The sequence below is a fragment of the Cnephaeus nilssonii genome (genome assembly GCF_951640355.1).
Source record: "Cnephaeus nilssonii genome assembly, chromosome: 20".
NCBI lineage: Eukaryota > Metazoa > Chordata > Mammalia > Chiroptera > Vespertilionidae > Cnephaeus > Cnephaeus nilssonii.
Genome location: NC_137091.1, coordinates 47,655,156 through 47,679,252, shown reverse-complemented (window position 1 = coordinate 47,679,252; position 24,097 = coordinate 47,655,156). Strand labels below are relative to the sequence as shown.

Sequence of the window (24,097 nt, the reverse complement as noted above, 5' to 3'; positions counted from 1 at the left end):
ACCTTTAAAAAGAGAGCTTAGTATGTAGGAATGCCAAGCTGAATTGCATTTATAACATCTAGTGGAGAAAGAGAAACTATAACTTAAAAAGAAGATTCCTGCTCTCACACACAAAATGAGAAGTCAGAGGCCAGCTGCCATGACCATGAATAAAATACATCGGAAGAAAGTGTGCATTAGACCAGCGGTCCACAAACTTTCGTACCTCTGGTTGGCGACTGCTGCTCCAAAGGATTTCTTAAACCAACAGTCGCCAACCTTTCAGACCTCACGGACCACCAGTGGTCCACAGAGCACCGGCTGACAAACACTCCATTAGACAATATTGAGTGAGAAGTCAATTTGGGAATCAATCTCCCAGAACAGAAACAGGTCACCTCATGGGAATACGGAAAATGTTAAAGAGTGATGAGAACAAAGTATGAAGAACCTTGGAGGGAGAGGAGCAAAGAATGACATAAATGCACTGTGAAAAGCAGGCTATCATGGGGGCACAGCATCCAAGGTGGGTTGGATGCTAAGGAGGGAAATCACTATTTTCTAACAGGGTACGAACGCCCAGTAGCAAGAAAGAAGCAATGAATTCACAGTTCTGTCTTTCCAGAAAGATCTGGAAAGTGGAATTTTGTACCAAGAGAAGTGATAACACAGGAAGAGACACTGTAATGGTGGACAAAGATTTGAAGAAAAAACAGCAAACAAAACCAAGAACTAGTCCTATCTGGTTTTGCTCAGTGCACAGAGTGCCGGCCTGTGGACTGAACGGTCCTGGTCAGGTCAAGGGCACATGCCCTGGTTGTGGGCTCAATTCCTAGTAGGAGGCGTGCACGAGGCAGCTAATCAATGATTCGTTATCATCATTGATGTTTCTATCCCTTCCTCTCCCACTTCCCCTGAAATAAAAACTTTAATAAGGGCAATATACACACACATGATTTTCACAGCACTAAAATTTATTGTGAATCTCCCTACTCTTGATGTTGCAGTGTATGAGATTCAGTTCAGACAAATAGGGCTTCATAGAATTTCTTATAGTACTGTTACGGTTGAACAAAAAAAATCTATATTTCCTGCATATCAAGACCTTCCTCCAATGTGAACTCTTCTGTGGGAGTAGAGTTAGAAGTTTGGATAAAAGATTTCCCATATTAACTACAGTCATTAGGCCTTTCTCTAGTGTGAATTTTCTGATGAGAACCAAGGCAATATTTGGTGGTAAAAGACTTCCCACACTCACCACACACATAAGGCTTTTCTCCAGTGTGAACTCTCTGATGACGACGGAAGCTACTAGCACTGATAAAAGATTTCCCACATTCTTTGCACTCATAAGGCCTTTCTCCAGTGTGAATTCTCTGATGACGACGGAAACCATTACTACTGGTAAAAGACTTCCCACATTCATTGCACTCATAAGGCCTTTCTCCAGTGTGAACTCCCATCTGATGGTAACGGAGGCTACTTCCACAGGTAAAAGATTTTCCACATTCACTGCACTCATAAGGCTTTTCACCAGTGTGAACTCTCTCATGACTATGAAGGACATTTTTCCGAGTAAATGATTTCCCACATTCATTGCACTTATAAGGACGTTCTCCAGTGTGAATTCTCTGATGACAATGGAAGGCATATTTCTGAGTAAATGATGTCCCACATTCCCTGCACTCATAAGGGTTTTCTCCAGTGTGAACTCTCTGATGATAACGAAGTTGATAGGTAGTGTCAAAAGATTTCTGACATTCATTGCACTTATAAGGACGTTCTCCAGTGTGAATTCTCTGATGACAGTGAAGATAAGAAATACTGGTAAAAGATTTCTCACATTCATTGCACTTATAAGGCTTTTCTCCAGTGTGCAATCTCTGATGATTACGTAAGCGACTACTACTGACAAAAGATTGCCCACATTCATTGCACTTATGAGGCCTTTCTCCAGTGTGAACTCTCATCTGATGATAACGGAGGCTACTACTACAGGTAAAATAATTTCCACATTCATTGCACTCATAAACCTTTTCTCCAGTGTGAACTCTCATCTCATGGTAACGGAGGCCACTTCTACAGATAAAAGATTTTCCACATTCATTGCACACAAAAGGCCCTTTACTACTGTGAATTCTCTCATGACGAAGAAGGACATATTTCCCACTGAATGATTTCCCACATTCACTGCACTTATAAGGACTTTCTCCACTGTGAACTCTTTGATGAGCACGGAGTCCACTGCTCTGGGTATAAGATTTCCCACATTCACTGCACTCATAAGGCCTTTCTCCAGTGTGAACTCTCTGATGGCAACGAAAGGTATAGTTCTTAATAAATGATTTCCCACATTCACTGCACTTATAAAGCTTTTTTCCATTGTGAATTCTCTGATGACAACGAAGGTAACGGATGCTGGTAAAAGATTTCCCACATTCATGGCAACAGAAATACGCTTTCCCAGTATGAACATCTTTGTCCCAAACACATGTGTAGTTATAGCCAGTGGCTTTCTCATATTCTTTTCTAGTAAAATAATTATTTTTCTCTTGATATGTCACCCCATACATCGAGATACCATTCGGCTTGTCACTGATGTGAGTAAGGTTTTGCTGGATATGCCTTGCTGTGCTAAGGATGCCCTGCCCCACCTCTCCACAGCTAAAAAGCTTCTGAGGTACATTAAAATTGAAGCCATTTTCAAGTGAGACTGTGTTCACACCTCTTATCAAAGGCTTCTCTCTGAAGTGCTGCTGCTGGTGAAATTGTGCACTGAAATAAAATTGCTTTGCACATGCGCCACACCTCAACAGTATCTGCCTGTGTTGTAATTCCTGCTGATGAGTCAAATGGAAAATGTTTCTCAAAACTAGTCCACAACTCTCACAGGGGTGGCTCTTTTGGGAAGACAAAGCTAACTTGGGATTCTTTGCCTGTGACACTCTTACAGAAATGTCCTCTTCAAAAGGTGCCTCCACATTCTCTGCTCCACAGCACCAACCTAAATAAAAGGAAATGCAGGTGAAGTACATGATGACTTTATTTTTTTAAACCTATTTTATTGATTTTTTACAGAGAAGAAGGGAGAGGGATAGAGAGCTAGAAACATCGATGAGAGTGAAACATCGACCAGCTGCCTCCTGCACACCCCCTACCGGGAATATGCCCGCAACCAAGGTACATGCCCTTGACCGGAATCGAACCTGGGACCCTTCAGTCCGCAGGCCAACGCTCTATCCACTGAGCCAAACCGATTTCGGCCATGATGACTTTAGAAGGAAGAAATACTCTCATCTTAAATGTGTGTCTGTCACAGCTAGGCATGAGTGTATGGGATATTTTTCAAGACTAGTGAGTTATACCCTGAGGAAATGGCTGTTATACATTACTTGACGACATCTAAGGTCAGTCAGTGGTAGAGACCTTACCAAGGGAGGGCATGAAGATAAGATGGGACACAAACAAGAGATGCAGGGCCCACTAGTTGTTCCTTTACAAACAGCTTCCTGTAGGACCATTCGAACTGATAACGCAGTGTATGTAGAAAAATGTGCATGTGCTCCAACATATTAAAACCCATTGCATTATAGAACATGATGTGTATGGTTAATACAGTATGTGACACAACAAGGCTCTAAAGGCAAGGACCAAGATTCGAGTGCAGTAAACAGGAACCTGGATGCAGGGAGCGGAGCAGTAAGGAGCAGGGAGCCGAGCAGTAAGGAGCAGGGAGTATACGGGTGGTAAGGAGCGAGGGGTCCTAGAGTACAAGAGGTCTCAGCCCGGCTGAGGATCCCCACCTGAGAGCATGAGTTTTCTAGACTGGGCCTCTAGTCTTTATACCGTATATAGAAACCTAAGCAACCAAATGATGAATGACTAATTGATCAGTTACTATAATAAGCACTGACCACCAGGGGGGATATGCTCAACATAGGAGCTAAACCCAAGGTGGGAGCACTGCTCAGCTGACTGACAGGCACCAGATGCCAGGCTCATGCCTGGAGAGTGCCACTGTGGTGGTGTGACCCTCTCAGTCCTCTGTGGTAGTGTGCCACCGAGCAGTGGAGGCATGCGCAGTGGGGCTGGGATGAGTGGAAGTGGCACAACACCCAGCTAAGTCTTGGGCTCCTCCTCGGCCGCTTGTAGCTTCCTGCACTACCACATACCTCGGGGAATGTCAGATCCTGTGGGGAATATGGCCGAAATTGGCATTCAGACATCCCAGGAGGGGTCCCGGATTATGAGAGGGCGCAAGCCAGGCTGAGGGACCCCAGTGCTAATGCATCTGTTCATTAGGCCTCTAGTAAAGGTATAATTAAAAAAAAAGTACTGAAAAGAAAACACCACCAAGAAAACATGATAATTTTCCAGTAATCAATAGGAAATAAATGGATATCTACATACAGCCTGATAAAGATTCCAAACTACTTATACTTTTAAAAACATCACTGAGCTACAAGAAAACACAAATGGAGCCAACATAATGACAAAATCAAGCCAGTAACAAAAGGAAAATATCATCCCTAGCCGGTTTGGTTCAATGGACAAAGCGTCAGCTTGCAGACGGAAGGATCCCTGGTTTGATTCTGCTCAAGGGCACATGCCCAGTTTTGAGGGTTGATCCCTAATAAGGAGCGTGCAGGTGGGGCCAATCCATGATTCTCTCTCATCATTGATGTTTCTATCTCACTCTCCCACTCCCTCTTCCTTGAAGTCAATAAAAATATGTTAAATTAAAAACACACAAAAAAAATACAAAAGGAAAATATAGGTAGACAGAAATCATAAAAAGCAATGAAACAAATGCAGTAGTTGATAAATTACAAGGAATGAATTAAAAACATAAAATGGAAGAGTATCAAAATCAGACATGAAAGAATTTGTGATGTTAAAGAGACATCATTTGAAATCATGCAGGTGGAAAGAAAGAGGAAATAAAATTTAAAGAATACACCAATGTGAAGTAAGGAACAGCATCAAGAGAGCCATTAATGGAATGCTATGAAAAACGGGATTGGGAAGAGACAGAGGGAAAAAAGGAAGGGAAAAAGAAAAAGGCCTAAAAAGTTTATTGTAAAAATAAAATCAGCTGCCCTAGCTGGTTTTACTCAGTGGACAGTGTTGCCTGTGGACTGAAGGGTCCCAGGTTCAATTCCAGTCTGGAGCACATGCCTGGGTTGCCGACTTGATCCCCAGTAGGGGACGTGCTGGAGGCATGGGGAATGATTCTCTCCCATCACTGATATTTCTGTCTCTCTAAAATCAAACCTATCTAATAAAAGAGTAATATGCAAATTGACCGTCAATCCAACACACAAGATGGTTGTCCCCAAGTGGTCAAAGATGGCTGCCCCATGTGGACACAAAATGGCTGCCGCAAGATGGCCAGTAGGGGAGGTCAGTTGGGATGGACCAGGCCTGCAAGGGAGGGCAGTTAGGGGTGACCAGGCTGGCAGAGGAGAGAAGTTGGGGGGGACCAGGCTTGCAGGGAAGGGCAATTGGGGTGGACCCCAGCCGGCAGAGGAGAGAAGTTTGGGGGGAACAGGCCTGCAAGGGAGGGCAGTTGAGGGCGATCAAGCCTGCAGGGGAGATTAGTTAAGGGTGTCCAGGATGGCAGAGGAGGGAAGTTGAGGTGACCAAGCCTGCATGGAAGGGCAATTGGGGGAGACCCAGGCCTGTAGGGGATAGCAGTCGGGGGGAACCAGGCCTGCAGGGTAGGGCAGTAAATGGGGACCAGGCCTGCAAGAGAAGGAAGTTGGGAGTGACCAGGCCTGCAGAGGAGGGAAGTTGGGGGCAACTGGGCCTGCAGGGAAGGGCTATTGGGAGGGACCCCAGCCTGCAGAAGAGAGAAGTTGGGGGGGAACAGGCTCATAAGGGAGGGCAGTTGGGGGCGATCAAGCCTGCAGGGGAAAGTAATCAGGGGTGTCCAGGCCGGCAGAGGAGGGCAGTGGGGGGCGACCAGGCCTGCAAGGAACTGGGGGAGACCCAGGCCTGCAAGAGAGAACAGTTGGGAGGTGACCTGGCCTGCAGGGGAGGGCAGTTGCGGGGGATCAGGCCTGTAGGGGAGGGTAGTTAGGTGTGACCAGGCCTTCAGGAGAGGGCAGTTGGGGGGGGGGGGGGGGGGACTAGGCCTTCAGAGAATGGTAGTTTGGGGGAACCCAGGCCTCCAGGGAAGGCAGTTGGGGGGGACCCAGGCCTGCAGGGGAGAGCAGTTAGCACAGACCAGGCCGGCAGGAGAGGGTAGTTAGGAGTGAACAGGCTGGCAGGGGAGGGCAGTTATGAACAATCGGGCTGGCAGGGGAGCAGTTAGGCATTAATCAGGCTGGCAGGGAGCAGTTAGGGGGTGATTAGGCTGGCAGGCAGAAGCTATTAGGGGCAATCAGGATGGCAGGCAGGTGAGTGGTTAGAAGCCAGCAGTTGTGGATTGTAAGAGGGATGTCCCAGATTGGAGAGGGTACAGGCTGGACTGAGGGACACCCGCCTCCCCACCATGCAGGATTTTCATGCACCGGGCCTCTAGTAAAAATATAAAACAACAACAAACAGAGGCTAAGGATGTAGAAAAAAATTCCCAAAAATATGTACAAATGACCAACAGGAATATAAAAAATACTTTTCCTTGCTAATCAAGGTGGAAACCATTAGGATCCCTGCCACCCTACCAACCACATATTCTTCACTCTGAGTACAGTGCAGCAGGTATTGGGGCTGCACAGAGAGTAGCCAGCATTGCAAGCAAAGGACAGCAACTACCCAGAAAACTGGAAAACATGCAGTACCCACGGTCCACATGTGAGGACAGAGCGCACCTGGGAAAAGGGGCTGGGGAAATGGCAAAGCCAAGTCCAGGTCACTGTGAGAGTGAGGGTCTTACCCAGCGAGGATACAAGTTCAAAGTTCTCCAGCATCACATTCAGGTACAGCTGTCTCTGACCCTCATCAAGGAGGCTCCATTCCTCCCTGGAGAAGTACAGGGCAATGTCCTCAAAGGTCACGCCAACCTGTCAGAATAGAGACAATTCAAACCAGTGCTGACTTTCTGAACCGAGTATCCAACTCCTTATACACCTTCCCCACCCTCAATATCCTTCAGGATGCCCCATTTTTGTGTGGACACCAGGGCCTAATGCTGGTGCAGGCTGCTCTCTCATCACAGTCCCATTAGTCACTGGGATTACCCTCAGGAAAGGCAAAGGGGACGGCAGAGAAACACCATCTAAGTTCTGGGCCATGCCTGCAGGGCCCCAGCCTTCCTGCCAAGCAATTCCACTGCAGTCTCCCAGATCATGCCTCCAAGACAGAGCCAAGCCTAGGTTTATGCTTCGCCTTTAAGTCCCCACACCAAGTCCCGGGGACCATCAGCTCACACTTCCTCCAGATGTGCACACCACTGGGTAACCTTTAACCCCTTCCCATCTTCAGACCCAGGTTCACTCCCTCAGCTCTGCCCCCTTCCTGCTCCAATGCCACTGGATCTCGCTGGACTCACCCATGAACTTGGCATGTTATCAGAGAGGGCTTGTATTCCAGTCCGATCCAGGTCAACCCAGTCCTCAGATGGATCCCACAGCCCGGATTAAGGCTGCGACATCCTCCCTGCCTGACTCTCATCTTTCCCTCAATCCTCACAGCCACATCCGCATGGGAATTTCAGACACTAGTCACCCCCGTGCACTCTGCCCAGCACTGGCTGTGTCCTCAGAAGCCCCAACACTCCTCTCTCCCCTCCGCCTTCCTCCACGCGGACTGAGCTGCAGGACGTGACAGGCGCCCGCACCCGGGCGGTCCTGTTCGGTGTGAGGAGGCGGTGAGGGCCCGGGGGACGCGCACTCACCTCAGCCCAGCGACTCAGCGCGGGCGCCGCCATTGCACTCCGTGGAGGAAGCGGGGTGGGAGCGGCGGGAGCGGCGGGAGCAGAGGCCGCCGCGGGAAGGGCGGTCCCGGTCCGGGCCAGGGAGCCGGTCACCCACGGTACCATGTCCATCCTCACACCCGCGCGTGTGCTGTGTGCACAACGCCCACGGCTTTTCCCTCGGGGACTCCACTAGGACCTGGCGATCGGGAACCTCGCAGCAGAGAGCTGGCCCTACCCCGAGTACAGACAAAACGCCCGCCTTGAGGACACCGGAAGTCCCGCCTCTAGGAGCTTCGCCGGAAACGCCTTTTCTGACCCTTCATTGGCTCCCGCGGGGGATTTCACATTTGGTCCTTGGGTCTTGTGGTCAGTCCCAGACCAGGGCCCAGGCTTTTCCCGCCTCACTCCAGGAGAAAAGACCCAGAACCGCCTCTGCAGGGGCTAAGAGATGTCCCCTCCGCATGAAAGAGACATCTTGGAAATGAATAAAGGATGTTGTCAGCTTTTCCTGGTGAGGGGACTTGAGTGCATGCTAATGAGAACACATTATCTTTGAGCCCAATGCAGCGACTCATCATAAAGAGGTATGAATGCATTAGAGTCTAGAACATTTTATCCCATAAATGAGCTACTTATACCATCATATGTGAATGTGAAAAAATATAACACAGGAATGTAGGACACACTTTTAAAAAATATATATTTTATTGATTTTTTACAGAGAGGAAGGGAGAGGGACAGAGAGCCAGAAACATCCTTGAGAGAGAAACATCGATCAGCTGCCCGAAACCAAGGTACATGCCCTTTACCGGAATCGAACCTGGGACCTTTCAGTCTGCAGGCTGACGCTCTATCCTCTGAGCCAAACCGGTCTCGGCAGGACACACTTTTGAAATAAAAAAGAACTAAGATGCATAGTATAAGCTTTATTTTTTCCTTTATTATTTTTAGAAAGATAAGGAGTGACCGACACCATGAGAGACACATACTTTGGCTGCCCCTGCATGCCCCCTACTGGGGATTGAGCCCACAGTCTGGGGATGTGCCCTGACCAGAAATGGAACTCCAGGATCTGTTGGTTCATGGGAGGACTCTCAATCCACTGAGAAACACCTGCCAGGATATAATATAAACTTTAAATGGAACTCCATTGTATAGTTTTAATTTGAATATCAAATAAGGTAAATAAATTTTCAAAAAGTGGAAAAATTGAATTTTGTTATTGGTGTGTTTCTTCATAAGAAAATGCTATTGTAATTACCATAGTGAAAGAAAATTTGTCCTTTACAGACATATCTAACATGTCAGATGTGATGATGTTTTAGACATTTCAATGTGATGAGATTATGAACATATTTATAAATAATATTTAGAGTAAATGAAGTCCATATTCATAATGAAAGTTCAGCCATGTATAGCTGAAAAACTTTAAAAAATCACACGAAATATAAAAAGTAGTTATGGGTTTGCATTTGTGCAACAAATATTAAAATCTATAATAATTCTTGCCTGACTGGCGTGTTTCAGTGCTTGAGCATCAACCTATGAACCAGGTCAGAGTTTGATTCTGGTCATGTCACATGTGCGGGTTTTGGGCTAGATTGCCAGTGTGGAGCGTGCAGGAGGCAGTTGATCAATGATTCTGTCTCATCATTGATTTTTCTGTATGTCTCTCCCTCTCTGTTCCTCTCTGAAATCAATGAAAATATATTAAAACAAAAAACCCTAAATAATCTAACAGAAGAGTTAAAAAAAATTTAAACTTACTATAAAGTATAAAAGTCAGTTCTAAATAAAAATAATCTCCAGCCCCTGAAACTGAAACAGTGGTCGGAGTCTGACACTCCTGGTGAACTGCTGGCATGGGAACACTGGACAGCATGTTCCTGTTCATGAAACATCTTTCCAATATACTCAAATCCCCTTTCTCCCCTCCTTTATGTTATTTATTTTTAAAAATATACATTTTTTAATTGGTTTCAGAGAAGAAGGAAGAGGTAGAGATAGAAACATCAATGATAAGAGAGAATCACTGATCAGCTGCCCCCTGCACACTCCCCACCAGGGATTGAGCCCAAAAACAGGGCATGTGCCTCCAACTGGAATCGAACCCAGGACCCCTCAATCCACAAGCTGACTTTCTATGTGGTGAGTCAAACCAGTCAGGGCTCCCCTCCTTTAAATGTGTGCTCTTAAAATCCTCAGGAGCCACATGCTTGTCATTACTGAGTGCTGCTCAATTTATACAGGGGTGGAAAATAGGTTTATAGTTGTGAGTATGCAAAGCAGAGTTTATTATTGTATGATTGTTCTTGTATTATTGTATTACAACTGTAAACCTACATTTGCCCACCTCTGTGTATTCCCATCACCTGCCACTAAGAATTTATTATAACGTAGGATATTTTCTGTTGAATGATTGGCTACCCTTTTAATGAAGCCTGTGAAGAAGTCTGATGGAACCCATTGCTCTGTTCACTGCTGTGTAACACAGCCTCTGAAGCAGTGAGGTCACTAATAAAGGACTGTTGAAACTATGAAACTTGCTTCCATGGCTATTTTTCTACAACTCTAAATTATTCTGCTCACACCTTACTCTATCTTTCTCCCCTCACCAGTATTTCCCCAAGTTCTCACAAATTGAAAAAAAAAACAGGCACACATTTTGTTGTAAAACTGGTGTAGCCATTTTCACCAGAGCCAAAGCTTAGGTTAATTTTATCATCTCCTAACTATCAGGCCCTTGCCTGTTTGGCCTGTTTGGGTTGCAGGCTCCTCTCAGGCCCTGGCCCTGGTAGAGGCATGTACAGGAGGCAACAATCAGTGTGTTACTCTCACATTGATATTTCTCTTTCTCTCTCCTAAAATCAATAAAAACACATTTTTTAAAAATGCCTAGTTTTTTAAAAAGGGTTTTTTTCCCTCTCACCCTGTCCAGAGTGGATCAGATTTTAGAGCACTGGCCCACCCACTGAAGGGTCTTGTGTTTGATTCTGGTCAAGTGCACATACCTGAATTGTAGGTTCAATCCTTGTCCTGGTTCGGGAAGTGCAGGAGGCAACCAATTGATGTGTCTCTTTCACAAGGATGTTTTTCACAAGGATGTTTTTCTCTCTTCCTTCCACTATAAAAATTAATGGAAAAAACATTCTTGAGTGAGGATTAACAACAAAAAAAGGTGTGTTTTTCTCTCCCTTCCTCTCTAAAACTCAATTAAAAAAATATATTTTTAAAAAAAGATTTCATTTTATAAACGACTTGATGCTACTTATAAAGTTGATGAAACACATCCAAATGTGCTGTTGTCTTTATGAAATTAACATATTGCTTCATTTTTTTAAAAAATGTGTTTTTATTGAAATTTAGAGAGGGAGAGGGATAGAGATAGAAACATCTATGATCGATCAGCTGCCTCTTGCACGGCCCCTACTGAGGATTGAGCCCAAAATGTGGGCATATGCCCTGACTGGGATTCAACCCACTGACCTGTTGGTTTATGGGTTGACACTCAACAACTGACCACACCAGACAGGCTCACTTTCATTTTCAAGTACTTCAAATATTCTGAGATAACACAAAGTATGAAATAAAGAAATTTCAAAGTTAATTACACATGAAATAAGCATAGACCACTCCCGTGTTGTACATATTAAAATTTAATCCATGATGAGAGCAACTACCACAGTTTAAAACTTATAAAATCATTGGCAAAGCAACTAGAAATATGGCTGAAGGTATCCTCTCCCCAATTGTTTGTGAAGTATATTAACTGTTTAGATTTGTGACAATGCTGTTTCATTCAAGGCTTCTTTCCTTGATTAAGTTACCTGAGGTTTTGCTAAAGACCACCAAATTGAATGTGTTTGTCAGTTATTTCTGCATAGATTTCCTGGCAAATGATGAGGCAACATAAATTACTGCAAACCATGCTATATTCACTGCCTGAGTAGTGTCTAACTGTAGTGTCAACTGATGTCTAATGTCTTACTTTCCAGAAGACATTTTCCCACAATTAAAAATATTCACTCAGTCATGATCTCTAATGATCACATATGAGATGTTCTACTTCCAACTAAAGTGTTTTTTCAGTCTGTCACATTCATTGGATTGACCTCAGAAGACACTCTTTACACATAAAATGTCCTAAAATATTTTAATCAATGTTGATTGTATCTGAATTTTATAATTTTTTTCATCAATATAAAATAAGAAGTAATTGGTCAGTAAATACAGCACTGCATTCTTTGCATTAAGCTATTTTTTGCATACGATTATCTTTAAGGCCTAAAGTTTTCCCCAAAGCAACTACCTGTAAATTCTCTTATATTTAAAAAGGACTGACAAGTGGGCAAAAGCGTGACCATAATCGCTGCATCCCCAGGGCTCTCTCCTGTGTTTTCTCTGATGAACATTGAGACCTGACTTCATAGTGAAAGCTTTACCCATCTTTGTTGCATTCATAGTGTTTCTCTCCCATGTCCATTCTGATGGCTAATGAGATTATTTTTGCACAGTGAGAATTGCCCACTTTCAGAACATGAAAAGCAAGTCTTTCCTTACTGAGATCTCAGATGCTGCACAAGGCATATCTTTTTCCTAAAGCCTTCACCACATCCACTGCATTTGTATGGCTTCTCTGCGGTATGAATTTGTTGATGTATACTTAGAGTATTCTTCATGGTGAAGTCCATTCACGGCATATAGTTTATCTGCATATGAATTTGCAGCGGTGCAATGAGTATGCTTTTTCCAGATTAGCCTTTGACACCTTCATTGAATATATAAGGTTGCTCTTACATATAAGTGCACCCATGTACACCGAGATCACTATTCATAGAGAAGCCATTTCCACATACACTACATACATAAGGCTTCTCTCCTGTATGTTTGCTGGTCTCAGATGACAGGGTTCTTCAAGATAAAGCCTTTCCTACATTCACTACAATATATAAGGTTTCCCTCCTGTATGAATCCGCTGATGTACAATCAGCTTGTTCTTCACTGTGAAGCCTTTTCCACATTCACTGCACACATAGGGTTTCTCTCCCGTGTGAATGAGTCGATGTACATTGAGTTTATACTTCTGAGTAAAGCCTTTCCCACATTCTTTGCACATATATGGTTTCTCAGAAGTATGAGTTTGCTCATGGACAGTGAGACCCCCCTTCATGCTGAAGCCTTTTCCACATACATTGCACACATAGGGTTTCTCTCCTGTATGTGCTCGCTGGTGTCTGATGAGAGGGCACATCCAGGGGAAGCATTTCCCACACTCATTACATACATAAGGTTTATCTCCAGTATGAATTCGCTGATGTACCATGAGGCAGTGCTTCATTGAGAAGCCTTTCCCACATTCACTACACACATACGGTTTCTCTGAAGTATGAGTTCTTCGATGTACAGTGAGATCAGTCTTCATGGTGAAGCCTTTTTCACATAACACACATACATAGGGCTTCTCTCCTGTATGTGCTCGCTGATGTCTGATGAGAGTGTTCTTCCAGGTGAAGTCTTTCCCACACTCATTACATATGTAAGGTTTCTCTCCAGTATGAGTTCGTTGATGTAGGATGAGGCCACGCTTCACTGAAAAGCCTTTTCCACATTCTGTGCATGTATAAGGTTTCTCTCCTGTATGAGTTTTCTGATGGGTAGTGAGACTAAACTTCGTAGAGAACGTCTTCCCACAGAGACTGCATCCATGAGGTTTCTCTCCTGTATGAGTGTTTTGATGGTTAGTGAGGCAAAACTTTGTAGAGAAGGTCTTCCCACATATATTGCATCCATGGGGTTTCTCTCCTGTATGAATTTTTTGATGGGTAGTGAGACTAAACTTTGTAGAGAAGTTCTTTCCACATAAACTGCACCCATGGGGTTTCTCTCCTGTATGACTTCGCTGATGATAAATGAGCCGAGACTTTTTGATGAATGCTTTACCACATTCACTACATGCATAAGATTTCTGTCCCATGTGAGTTTTCTGATGTATACTGAACTGTGATGTTGTGAGGAAGGTTTTGTCACATTTAGTGCATTCATATTGCTTCAGCTCTTCATGAATCCTTTGATGGTCACTGAGCCTGGACTTTCTAGAGCAGGCTTTACTACATGGACTGCATCCATTAGGTTTCTCTCTAGAATGAACTCTCTGATGATCAGTGAGCTGAGACATTTTCTTGAAGGCTTTCCCACATTCAGCGCATATGTGGACTTTCTCAATGTGGTGAGTGCTCTGTTCCTGAATGGCCTGCGACTTATTATTGATGGGTTTGGTGCTGACAGGCAATATAATTTCAGTGTAAAATTGTTCATGCTTAGCATGCAGAATGGGTGTCTCTTCTCCTTTCAACTCAACAAAGTCCTTTATGTTACAGTTTCTGTTTTGGTTTTCAAAACTTAACTTTGATATTGGAAGTTTTTCATGTATCTCAAACATAGTGTGATTTTGCTCTAATAGGATATTACCTTTGCTCTGATTAACAATATCTCCAAACATACTATTTTCACAGCATCTTTCCAGACTCGGAATGCTTCGACTTTGCAAGGGATACTGCAGAGAATCACCAACTGTACCTACCACTAGGACAGAAAAGAAAAGTGAATCATTCTGTAATCTCTCATAAACTTAGTTTGAAATAAAGCTTTTTACAAAATGCCTTCATATGAAGTAACTAATTACTGACAAGCCTATGTGTTGGAGAATAAGAAATAAATTTAGTCTATGTCCACAGTACTTGACAATAAGCTTGTAAAACTCTATAATTTCCTAAGTGATAGGAGTATGTTTTACTATACATAAAAAAAAACCCAAAATGTTTTATAACAGTGGAGTTTTTGCTAATAAGATGATTTAACATTCCTACAAAGCCTCAGGATGGATCTAGTCACCAGAAAGACCAACTGATTAGTAAATTGGACTTTCAGCTCTACACACTGACCTCTGAGAAAGGACGGAGGATCTAAAAATTAAAGCTCTATTAAAACCATTATTTTTCCCCAGCCGGAGTGGCCCAGTTGGTTGAACATCGTCCTGTGCATGGCTCAATTTCTGGTCAGGGCACATACCTGGGTTGCAGATTTGATTCCTGGTCAAGGAGCAAACAGAAGGCAACCAAATTCTCTCTCCTTCTGTCTCTCTCTCCTATCCCCCTTCCTCTCTTCTTTCTAGGCATGTCCTTGGGGTTTCCTAGACCCCAAGTTAGTGTTTTTCTTTGTTTTTTTCCTTTTACTTATTTTCCCCCCTGTCCACAGTATTTCTTCATGGTTTATTTACAAAAGAAACTATTCCTTAGATCAAATATCCACGTTTCATAGTTCAAGAACATGAGTGAGTGACAAACTTCCATGGAATTCAACCCAAAGAAATTATTTGCATTCCAAGATCACTTTGCACTCTGAAAGGTATTGGTCTTCCTCATCCACTCAAAATCTTTCATAGAATCATAATTTCTGTAGAAATCGGTGTATGCCACCTTTCTTGGTTTTTGCCTCAGAAAATTGACAGAAAGCTGTAACCCCCAGTGATACAATGATGGCTCCAACAATATGATATGGCAGACGTTTGGCTAGAAGGCCATGTACCTAGGTTTTGTCAAAGCACTGGAAGATATGGTAGTTATATTCTCCTAGGGAGGCAAAAGAAGGATCGGTAGTGGACTGACTCCTCCAATAAAGCCTAAGATGTTGAATGGCTTAGGCTTTTAGGGGAGGAACAAAGTTTCCCCTACCCTCAAGGATCTCCTGGCTGACCTAATAACCAAATACCCTGTATAAAAAATTCTTGCCGAAACCGGTTTGGCTCAGTGGATAGAGCGTCAGCCTGTGGACTGAAGGATCCCAGGTTCTATTCTGGTCAGGGGCATGTACCTTAGTTGCGGGCACATCCCCAGTGGGGGGTGTGCAGGAGGCAGCTGATCAATGTTTCTCTCTCATCGATGTTTCTAACTCTATCCCTCTCCCTCTCTGTACAAAATCAATAAAATATATTTTTTTAAAAAAATTCTTAACCAGCCCTAGCTAGTTTGGCTCAGTGGATAGAGCATCAGCCTTTGGACGGAAGGGTCCTAGGTTCGATTCCGGTGGAGAGCACATGCGTGGGTTGTGGGCTTGATCTCCAGTAGGCGGTGTGCAGGAGGCAGCTGATCAATGATTCTCTCTCATCATTGCTATTTCTACCTCTCTCTCTCCCTCTCCCTTCCCCTCAGAAATAAATAAAAATATGTTTAAAAAAAAACAAACAAACATGATGTAATTAAAATAAACATGGGTCAGATCTCAGGAGAGACAAAGGGGGTATGCTTTCCCCTAAACTTCTACAAAGAAAAAGGGTTCTCATATGTGGAGGGTGGTTTGAGTTTCCTCATTCACTGTCACAGCTCTGACGCCGCCTCTGACTAGAATTTGCCTTCGCCTTGTTGGTTCTCCCCCCCTCACCTGGAGAGACTAGACAGTGGAGTCCACGCTGTACTGTCCACGATTCTTCCCCTCGTTCCAACTTGGAGAGCACGTCTGGTTTACTGACTCGATACCCTGCTCATGAAAATCAAAAGAAGACTTAGACATACTACATTGAGTTAGGGGTCTGTCAAGGGAGAATGTTACATTTCAGGGAACGACCAGGTTTCACAACTGTGACACAAAGACTTTTCTCTCAGGAGAGGAGAGATTATACCCTTTTGTCTGACACCAGAAATGCATCGAGATTCTATCATTTCAGAGAACTGTAGTCATTCTAAAGAGTTAAGCAGCTGAGGGGGGAAACCCCACTATCAGGGCGCCTTTTGAGTGACACATGGGAGCTGTCCTCACCCACTGACACCAGGTGGCGGTAGTTCTCCATCATCACGTCCCTGTACAGGTCCTTCTGCTCGGGGCCCAGGAGCTGCCACTCCTCCCAGGTGAAGTCCACGGCCACATCGTGAAATGTCAGGGGTTCCCGTAACAACTCCATGTTGTGTAAGGCGTGATGTCCTTTAGATGATACGCGTCAATGTAACACACATTCAAACCTGTAGAGAATTTTTGTGGGTTTATTAGTGCCAAACTGATGACTACTGCCGGAAAGCAAACTCTAACCGGATTGGGAAAATGCTCTAGAAAATGGCAGTTCTGTACTTTATTTTATACATTATAATCAAAAGGAAAGATATAAGTGGGTTACATGACATCCACTGATGATAGATTAGGGAGGTGGCAAAAAGCAGGAGGGGTGTACCTCTAGGATTAGATAAAAAGTGAAATGACAAACCCATACTTATTTACATACATGGGTACAGAATAATTAACAGTCAACAATTAAGTCAATCAACAATGAGGGGATGTGTGGTCTCTGCTCTGGTGCGATATCTGTGCTTTGAGGGACATAGGAAAATGGTATTACTTTGTATGCTATTGTAGATACAAAATGATAAAAATAGGCTCAGTTAAGGGAAAGACTGACTATTGTCAGGGAAGATTCTAGCATAGGACATGACGACCGCCATGAACTGCTTTTAGTTAAAGAGTTTTAATTTCAGACCATCCTTGTGTTTACTTTAGGTCTCTGATTTTATAAGACCTTCAAGCAGGCCTATCCTGAACTTTACAGGTTTAGTATGTGGCCCTTTTTCATCCACATATGGAAGAAATATTAGTCTTTCTGCTCATTTTCACTTTATAGGCTGCATCTATAGAGCTAATGGGGTTTTATTTCCATATACACTTGAATAATTACATGCCAAGTGAAAACAAACTGGGGCAAAATTAGGTTTTCTGTTGTTCATATGGAAAATAATACAATAATTAATAGATAATACAAGAATAAACTGTGTTTCGCGTACTCAGAACTGTTAACCTACTTTTGCCCCACTGTTTTATAACTGTGTATTCAGTCACCCGTGCATTCATCCAATTAGAAATACCTATAATGTTAAGAAGTTCAATGTTCTTATTCACCTCACATACACATAAACCATCCAGATGTATGAAGGTGTTTTTTGTTTTTTTTTAACCCTCACCCAAGGATATTTTCCCCTTGATTTTTAGAGAGAGGGAAAGACAGAGGGAAATATCAATGTGAGAGAAACATAATTGGTTGCTTCCTGCATGAGCCCCGAGTAGGGCCCCTGTCTGGGAGGAGCGTGCAACCAACGTACACGCCCTTGACCTGGAATAGAATCTGGGGCCCTTTGGTCCACAGGCTGATGATCTATCCACTGTGCCAAAATGGTTAGGGTGAGGAGGTGGGTTTTTGTTGTTGTTGTTTTTTCCGTATGCTATCCTTTATTGAAGGGTCCCACACCCTCATGGGACCCCAGCCAAGCCAGAAACCAGACAGGTCCTCCATTTGCAGCAGGAGGCCTGGAAGGGGAGGGGAATGACTTACGATCCCACCACGCCTCCCTGGAAACAGAAACCACCACAGACAGACAGACAAGGGCTGGGGAAGAGAACGTGCCTCACTCTAGGTTCTCTCCCCATCACCCCCACTTGCAAAGAAAGTCAAACACTGGTTACACAGCACCCCAGCCCCACCCACCCACAGCAGCGTTTGTGGGGCTCCCCTCTGCAAGGGGCAGCCCCCAGGCAGCTTCCCATGTCTTCCTCCACTTTGGTTGCTCCTGGCATCTCCGTGCCCTCTTCCTTCCTGCAGCCTCCGGCCCGTCACCTGGTCATCTAGCACCTCCTCGAACCTTCTCTCTCATCTCTCGGGCTTCCCTGCCCCAAGGCTTCTGGGGAAGCAGCGTCTCAGGCATCTTCCCTCCTCCCAGCAAGGGGCCCACCAGGCCCCCTCTGCCCAGGACGTGGAGGACGTGGACTCACACAGCGGCCCCGCTGTCCTTGAAGTCAGGGGCCGAGCGCTGCCGTCTCATTCGCGGGGGAGTAGTGTATAGGGGGTGGCGGGGCCCTGGGGGCCGTTGGGCCGGGTATGGTTGGGGCTGCTGGGGATAATAGTTGTGCTTTTTAGGCTGGAAGTGCTGAGGTTCAGGCTGTGCGGCACCCCCTCCCCGGGATCGGCCCCCTCCATCCAGGGAATTCCTGCGGGGATGGTGGGACCTTCGGGGACATGGGGGCCTGCGGGCAGGGGTGACGGCTGGGGGAGTAACCTCCTCAGGGGGTTGGGGTGGCGCTGGGGCCTCCCTGCTCCCCATCCCTGGTCAGGACTCCCGGTGCTGGGGGTTGCTCTTGAAGGGGAAGCGCAGCTTACAGTCGTGAGGGGGCACAAAGCGGGCTGGGGGCCTGCGCAGCCCCCCACCCCGGCCCCCAGAGCCCTGCAGTCCTTGCAGCCGCAACTGCTCCTGCTTGAGCCAGCGAAGGCGGCCACGACGAAAGGCCGGGTCCTCCTCCATCAGCCGTGACACCCGCTCCCAGCTGGACAGGGGTGGCGAAGTAGGCCGGGCTGAGGACCCGTGGTCATTGGGGTCTTCCTCCTCTATGACCTCTGACCCTGGGGGCGTGGCCCAGGTGGCCTCATTGGCTTCTTCATTCTCATCCTCAGGATCCTGGGTCAGGGGGTGACCCGCTCCATGCGGAGCATGCGGTCCCGCAGGGCCTGCAGCTCCCGGTCCTTGCTGTTGTTCTGCAGCTTCACCTCCTGCAGGATCCCGGTCAGCTTTTCCATGTGCGCCCGAAGGTCCTCCACCTCTGCCCCCCGGGCTCCCTCCTCGCCACCACCACCTCCACCTATGGAGGTGGTTTTTTTTTTAATAAGCCTCAATAAATCCATTAATGAAAAGCAAAAATAAAAAAAAAATTCAGTCACCTGGAGTATTTTCTTCTGTCCTCTGAAAAGAGCTAGCAATGGGGAGGCCCTGTCTTGGTGTGTTTTGATTCTTCTCTAAATTTAGGTTCAGAAATCTTCCAAAAAATAAAAGTAAAAATTAAGAAATCTGTCTTCAGTCAAGTGTGACCCGAAAATGCTGATACCCAACCCTGCAACTTTCTTATGCTTCACATGTTCTATTGTGACTAATTCTATATGATAAAAGCCCAGTAACTGAATGGCAGAACGACCAGAATGACTGGTCGACCAGTCGCTATGACACACACTGACCACTCACTAGGGGGTAGACGCTCAATGCAGGAGCTGCCCCCTGGTGGTCAGTGCACTACCACAGTGAGAGTATCACTTGGCTGACCAGGACGATAGGCGCTCCCACAGTGGGCCGATCCCTGCATGCCACATCCCCCACCAGTACATGAATCCCATGCACCGGGCCTCTAGTCCTAATAAAAGAGTAATATGCAAATTAACCACCACTCCACCACACCAACAAGCCACTCCCACCAGCCAATCAGGAGCGAGTATGCAAATTAACCCAACCAAGATGGCTGCAGGCAAGGAGAGAGCAGGAGGGAGCCTTGGGTTTCTCTGGCAATGAAGGAAACCAAGCTTTCCACACACCCTGGTAGCCCAGGCCTCTGCTCAAGGCTACAAAGTTTCAATTATAGAAGATAAATAAATCCCAAAAAAATGGTGGCAGGCACAGAGCTGGAGAGAGCAGGAGGCTTGAGTTGCCCCTGATGATGGAGGAAGTCAAGCTTCCACAGCCCTGGTCTGCCTTGGCCTCCGCTCAAGGCTACAAAGTTTCAATTATAGAAGATAAATAAATCCCAGATACCAGGGCCTCCATTGGGTCACCAGGGGGCGTGGCCGGCCTGCAAACCATCACAGGCCCCTCACCCAGGCCACCCCACACCCCAAGGGAACCCCCACCCTGATCTAGGACACCCTTCAGGGCAAACCAGCTGGCCCCCACCCCTGCACCAGGCCTCTATCCTATCTAATAAAAGAATAATATGCAAATTGACCATCACTCCAACACACAAGATGGCTGCCCCCATGTGGTCAAAGATGGCTGCCCCCATGTGGACACAAGATGGCCACCACAAGATGGCCTACAGGGGAGAGCAGTTGGGAGGGACCAAGCCTGCAAGGGAGGGCAGTTGTGGGCAATCAGGCCAGCAGGGGAGGGCTGTTAGGGGTGACCAGGCTGGCAGAGAAAGGAAGTTGGGGGCGACCGGGCCTGCAGGGAAGGGCAGTTGGGGAGGACCCCGGCCTGTAGGGGTGAGCAGTTTTGGGGGGACCAGGCCTGCAGGGGAGGGCAGTTGGGGGGACTAAGCCTGCATGGGAGGGCAGTTAGGGGTGACCAGGCCTGAAGGGGAGGGCAGTTAGGGGTGACCAGGCCTTTAGGGGAGGGCAGTTAAGGGGCAATCAGGCTGGCAGGGGAGCAGTTAGGCATCAATTAGGCTGGCAGGGGAGTGGTTAGGGGGTGATCAGGCTGGGAGGCAGAAGTGGTTATGGGCAATTAGGAAGGCAGGCAGGTGAGCAGTTGGGAGCCAGCAGTCCTGGATTGTGAGAGGGATGTCCGACTGCCTGTTTAGGCCCGATCCTACTGGGATCTGCCCGTTTAGGCCTGATCCCTCAAGGGGTCCCATATTGGAGAGAGTGCCAGCTGGGCTGAGGGACACACACACACACACACACACACCCTGTGCACAAATTTTGTGCACTGGGCCTCTAGTATTGATATAAGAAAGGTCCAAATGTGTAGATAATTTTAATGATTTCAATTGAGCCAAAGTGAGGACAATTGCTGGGAAGCAAAAGAATAATGGATTGAGAAAATGCTCTGGAGACTGGAAGTTTTGCACTTTATTTTATACATTTGAATCAAAGGAGAAGACATAAGGGAGTTACATGAAATCCACTGATGACAGATTAGGGAGGTGGGAGAAAGCAAACTGGGGAAAGCAAATCAGGGAAATCTCTTTTTGGATAAAAAGTAAAATGAATAGACACATAGTTGTTTTAAATAGGTGTGTATAGGATAGTACACAAACAACACAATAAGAATAACAATGAGGGTTCTGTGATCTGCTCTGGTGGGAGATTGTGCCCTGAGGGATCTGGAAAAAAAGGAAATTACCCTAACATTCCAAAGGTGTTATTCTAGATGCAAAAAGACAATGGACAGGCTCAGTTAAGGTAAAGATTGACCTGTGTCAAGGAAGATCCAGGTGTAGGATATGACTAGTAGCCATGGCTGGCTTTTGGTTAGAAAGTTTTAATTTCATACCATCCTAAGTGGTTACTTTTAGCTTCTTGGTTTGTAAGGCCCTCCATGCAGGCCTCCCCTGAGCTTTTCAAGTTTAGTAGGTGGCCCCTTTTCCACCACACTGTGATGAGGAGAATATTCAATGACTGGTACATTTTCTCTGAGACCTCATGCTACTGTGTTCCTGATCACAATGCCCACAGTATTGCTGGTGTCCCTTTCTTTGGTCTCCCGCAAGTATTTATTTTTTAGGACCATAAAGCTTTAGGTTCTAGATGTGGTAGACTTATTCCTTTATTCCAGGGAGCTTAAGTGGAATGATTGTAAAAAAAAAAAAAAAAATGAAATGACACTGCAAGGGAAAATAATTTTTCCTTCTTCTCTTCTAGGTTCGTTGGCTGGTCTAATAATTAAATTGATATGACAGATTAACAGTGGGACATAATAAAAAAAAGTTTAATAACAGATCAACCAAAGGACTTGTATGCATGCATATAAGCCTAACCAATGGACACAGACAACAGGGGGGTGAGGGCATGAGTGGGGGGCGGTTTAGGGGGTGTAATGGGAGAATAAGGACACATATGTAACACCTTGATCAATAAAGAAATTTTAAAAAGTTTAATCACATGTAAACCTTTTGTATACGCGGAAGCGACCCACAAACATTTCCTGAGAGATTAACATTTTCCAATTGGCAGACCAAAATGTCACAACGACCCAGTTCTGCCTTTGCAGGGCAAAAGGTGCCACAGAGGATATGTGGCCAACGGGCGTTGCTGGTTTGGTAACTTGGGTCTGCAGTTAGTGAACTACTGAATGACTTGTTAAAAAACAGGATTGGGCCCTAACCGGTTTGGCTGAGTGGATAGAGCGTCTGCCTGCGGACTGAAGGGGCCAAGGTTCGATTCCGGTCAAGGGCATGTACCTTGGTTGCGGGCACATCCCCAGTAGGGAGGTGTGCAGGAGGCAGCTGATCCATGTTTCTAACTCTCCATCCCTCTCCCTTCCTCTTCTGTAAGAAATCAATAAAATATATATTTTTTAAAACACACAAAAACACCAGGATTGGACCGATCCCAACAGCAGCCCGGGTGGTAACCTTAAAGAAACACTAGGGGTCCTGCTTGTCCAAACTTTCTGCCTCAGAAGCCTCTCGGGATCACAGACACGGATCACAAAGCCTTGTTCACAGGAAACGGGACCAGACACTCCCACGTAGGGACCAGCGCAACCTGAACCTGACACCATGATCATCCTACTGATTCCTCACAAGTGGGGTCCCAGGCAGGACACGGAAGTTATCTCCACAGACTATTAACCGGTGCACCGACCCCCAGGGCACCCCAACCACAGTCACACGCCTCTCGGGTCAAACCCCGGGGCCATCTGGTTCCCCTTAGCTACCCCGGTGATAACTCCACTCTCCGCACACCACGTCCACACGTCACCCTGAGAGAAACAAAGCGTCTACTGTGACGAAAACACTTCTAGGTGCAAACCCACACACTCACCTGAAGTTCCCCCCCAACCCACCGGGGCAGCGTAAACGTTTCATTTCCGCAAACCGCTTCAACCTCTGCACAGGCCCCCGCTCCGTCTCCGCGGCCTCCGCGTTGGAAGAAACGCAGACAACGATTTCCGGTTTTCGGTGGCAATATGTCCGCGCTCGTGTCGCGGCTGCGCCATGGGGGCCGCCATGTTGGGATTCCTGACTGCCGTACAGAAGGCAGAGCCACGCTTCGGGACCGGGAGCAAGGGATGGCGGGAAAATGGAAAGGTGCTGAAATTATCTCGTTTTCTGGCACTTCCACGCTTGTGAAAAATGGGTAAGTTTTCCCCTGACCGGTTTGGCTCAGTGGGTAGAGCATCAGCCTTTGGACTCAGGGGTCCCGGGTTCGATTCCCGTCAAAGGCATGTACCTTGGTTGCGGGCGCATACCCAGTGGGGAGTGTGCAGGAGGCGGCTAGTGGATATTTCTCTCTCATCCATGTTTCTGACTCTATTCCTCTCTGTAAAAAATCAATAAAGTATATGTATTTTTAAAAAGGGTAAATTTTCAGAGCTTCGCGATGCAAACACGGTGCGACCTGAGTTGCTTTCAGAGGGCCGCGCCGAAAAGTGCTTTAGCCGCACGTTTCCAAATGAATTAGGAGTTCAGATGTCACTTTCGCAGCGGAAGAGGCACTGCTGAAAGGAACAATGTTAGATAATACAC

General features: G+C 45.9%; 2 protein-coding genes across 2 annotated transcripts in view; both read right to left on the bottom strand.

The window, feature by feature from the left end:
- Positions 1-24,097, bottom strand: part of LOC307116665 (uncharacterized protein) — a 130,136-nt gene that overhangs the window by 63,727 nt on the left and 42,312 nt on the right. The gene's annotated exons all lie outside the window — the stretch shown is intronic.
- LOC307116666 (uncharacterized protein) lies at positions 11,488-23,516 on the bottom strand. The gene is made up of 4 exons (XM_079800813.1): positions 23,394-23,516; positions 16,652-16,851; positions 16,277-16,372; positions 11,488-14,422 (listed from the first exon to the last, which is right to left on the bottom strand). The coding sequence occupies exons 2-4, from the start codon at positions 16,791-16,793 to the stop codon at positions 12,780-12,782; spliced, it is 1,881 nt and encodes a 626-aa protein (XP_079656939.1). The 5' UTR covers positions 16,794-16,851; positions 23,394-23,516; the 3' UTR covers positions 11,488-12,779.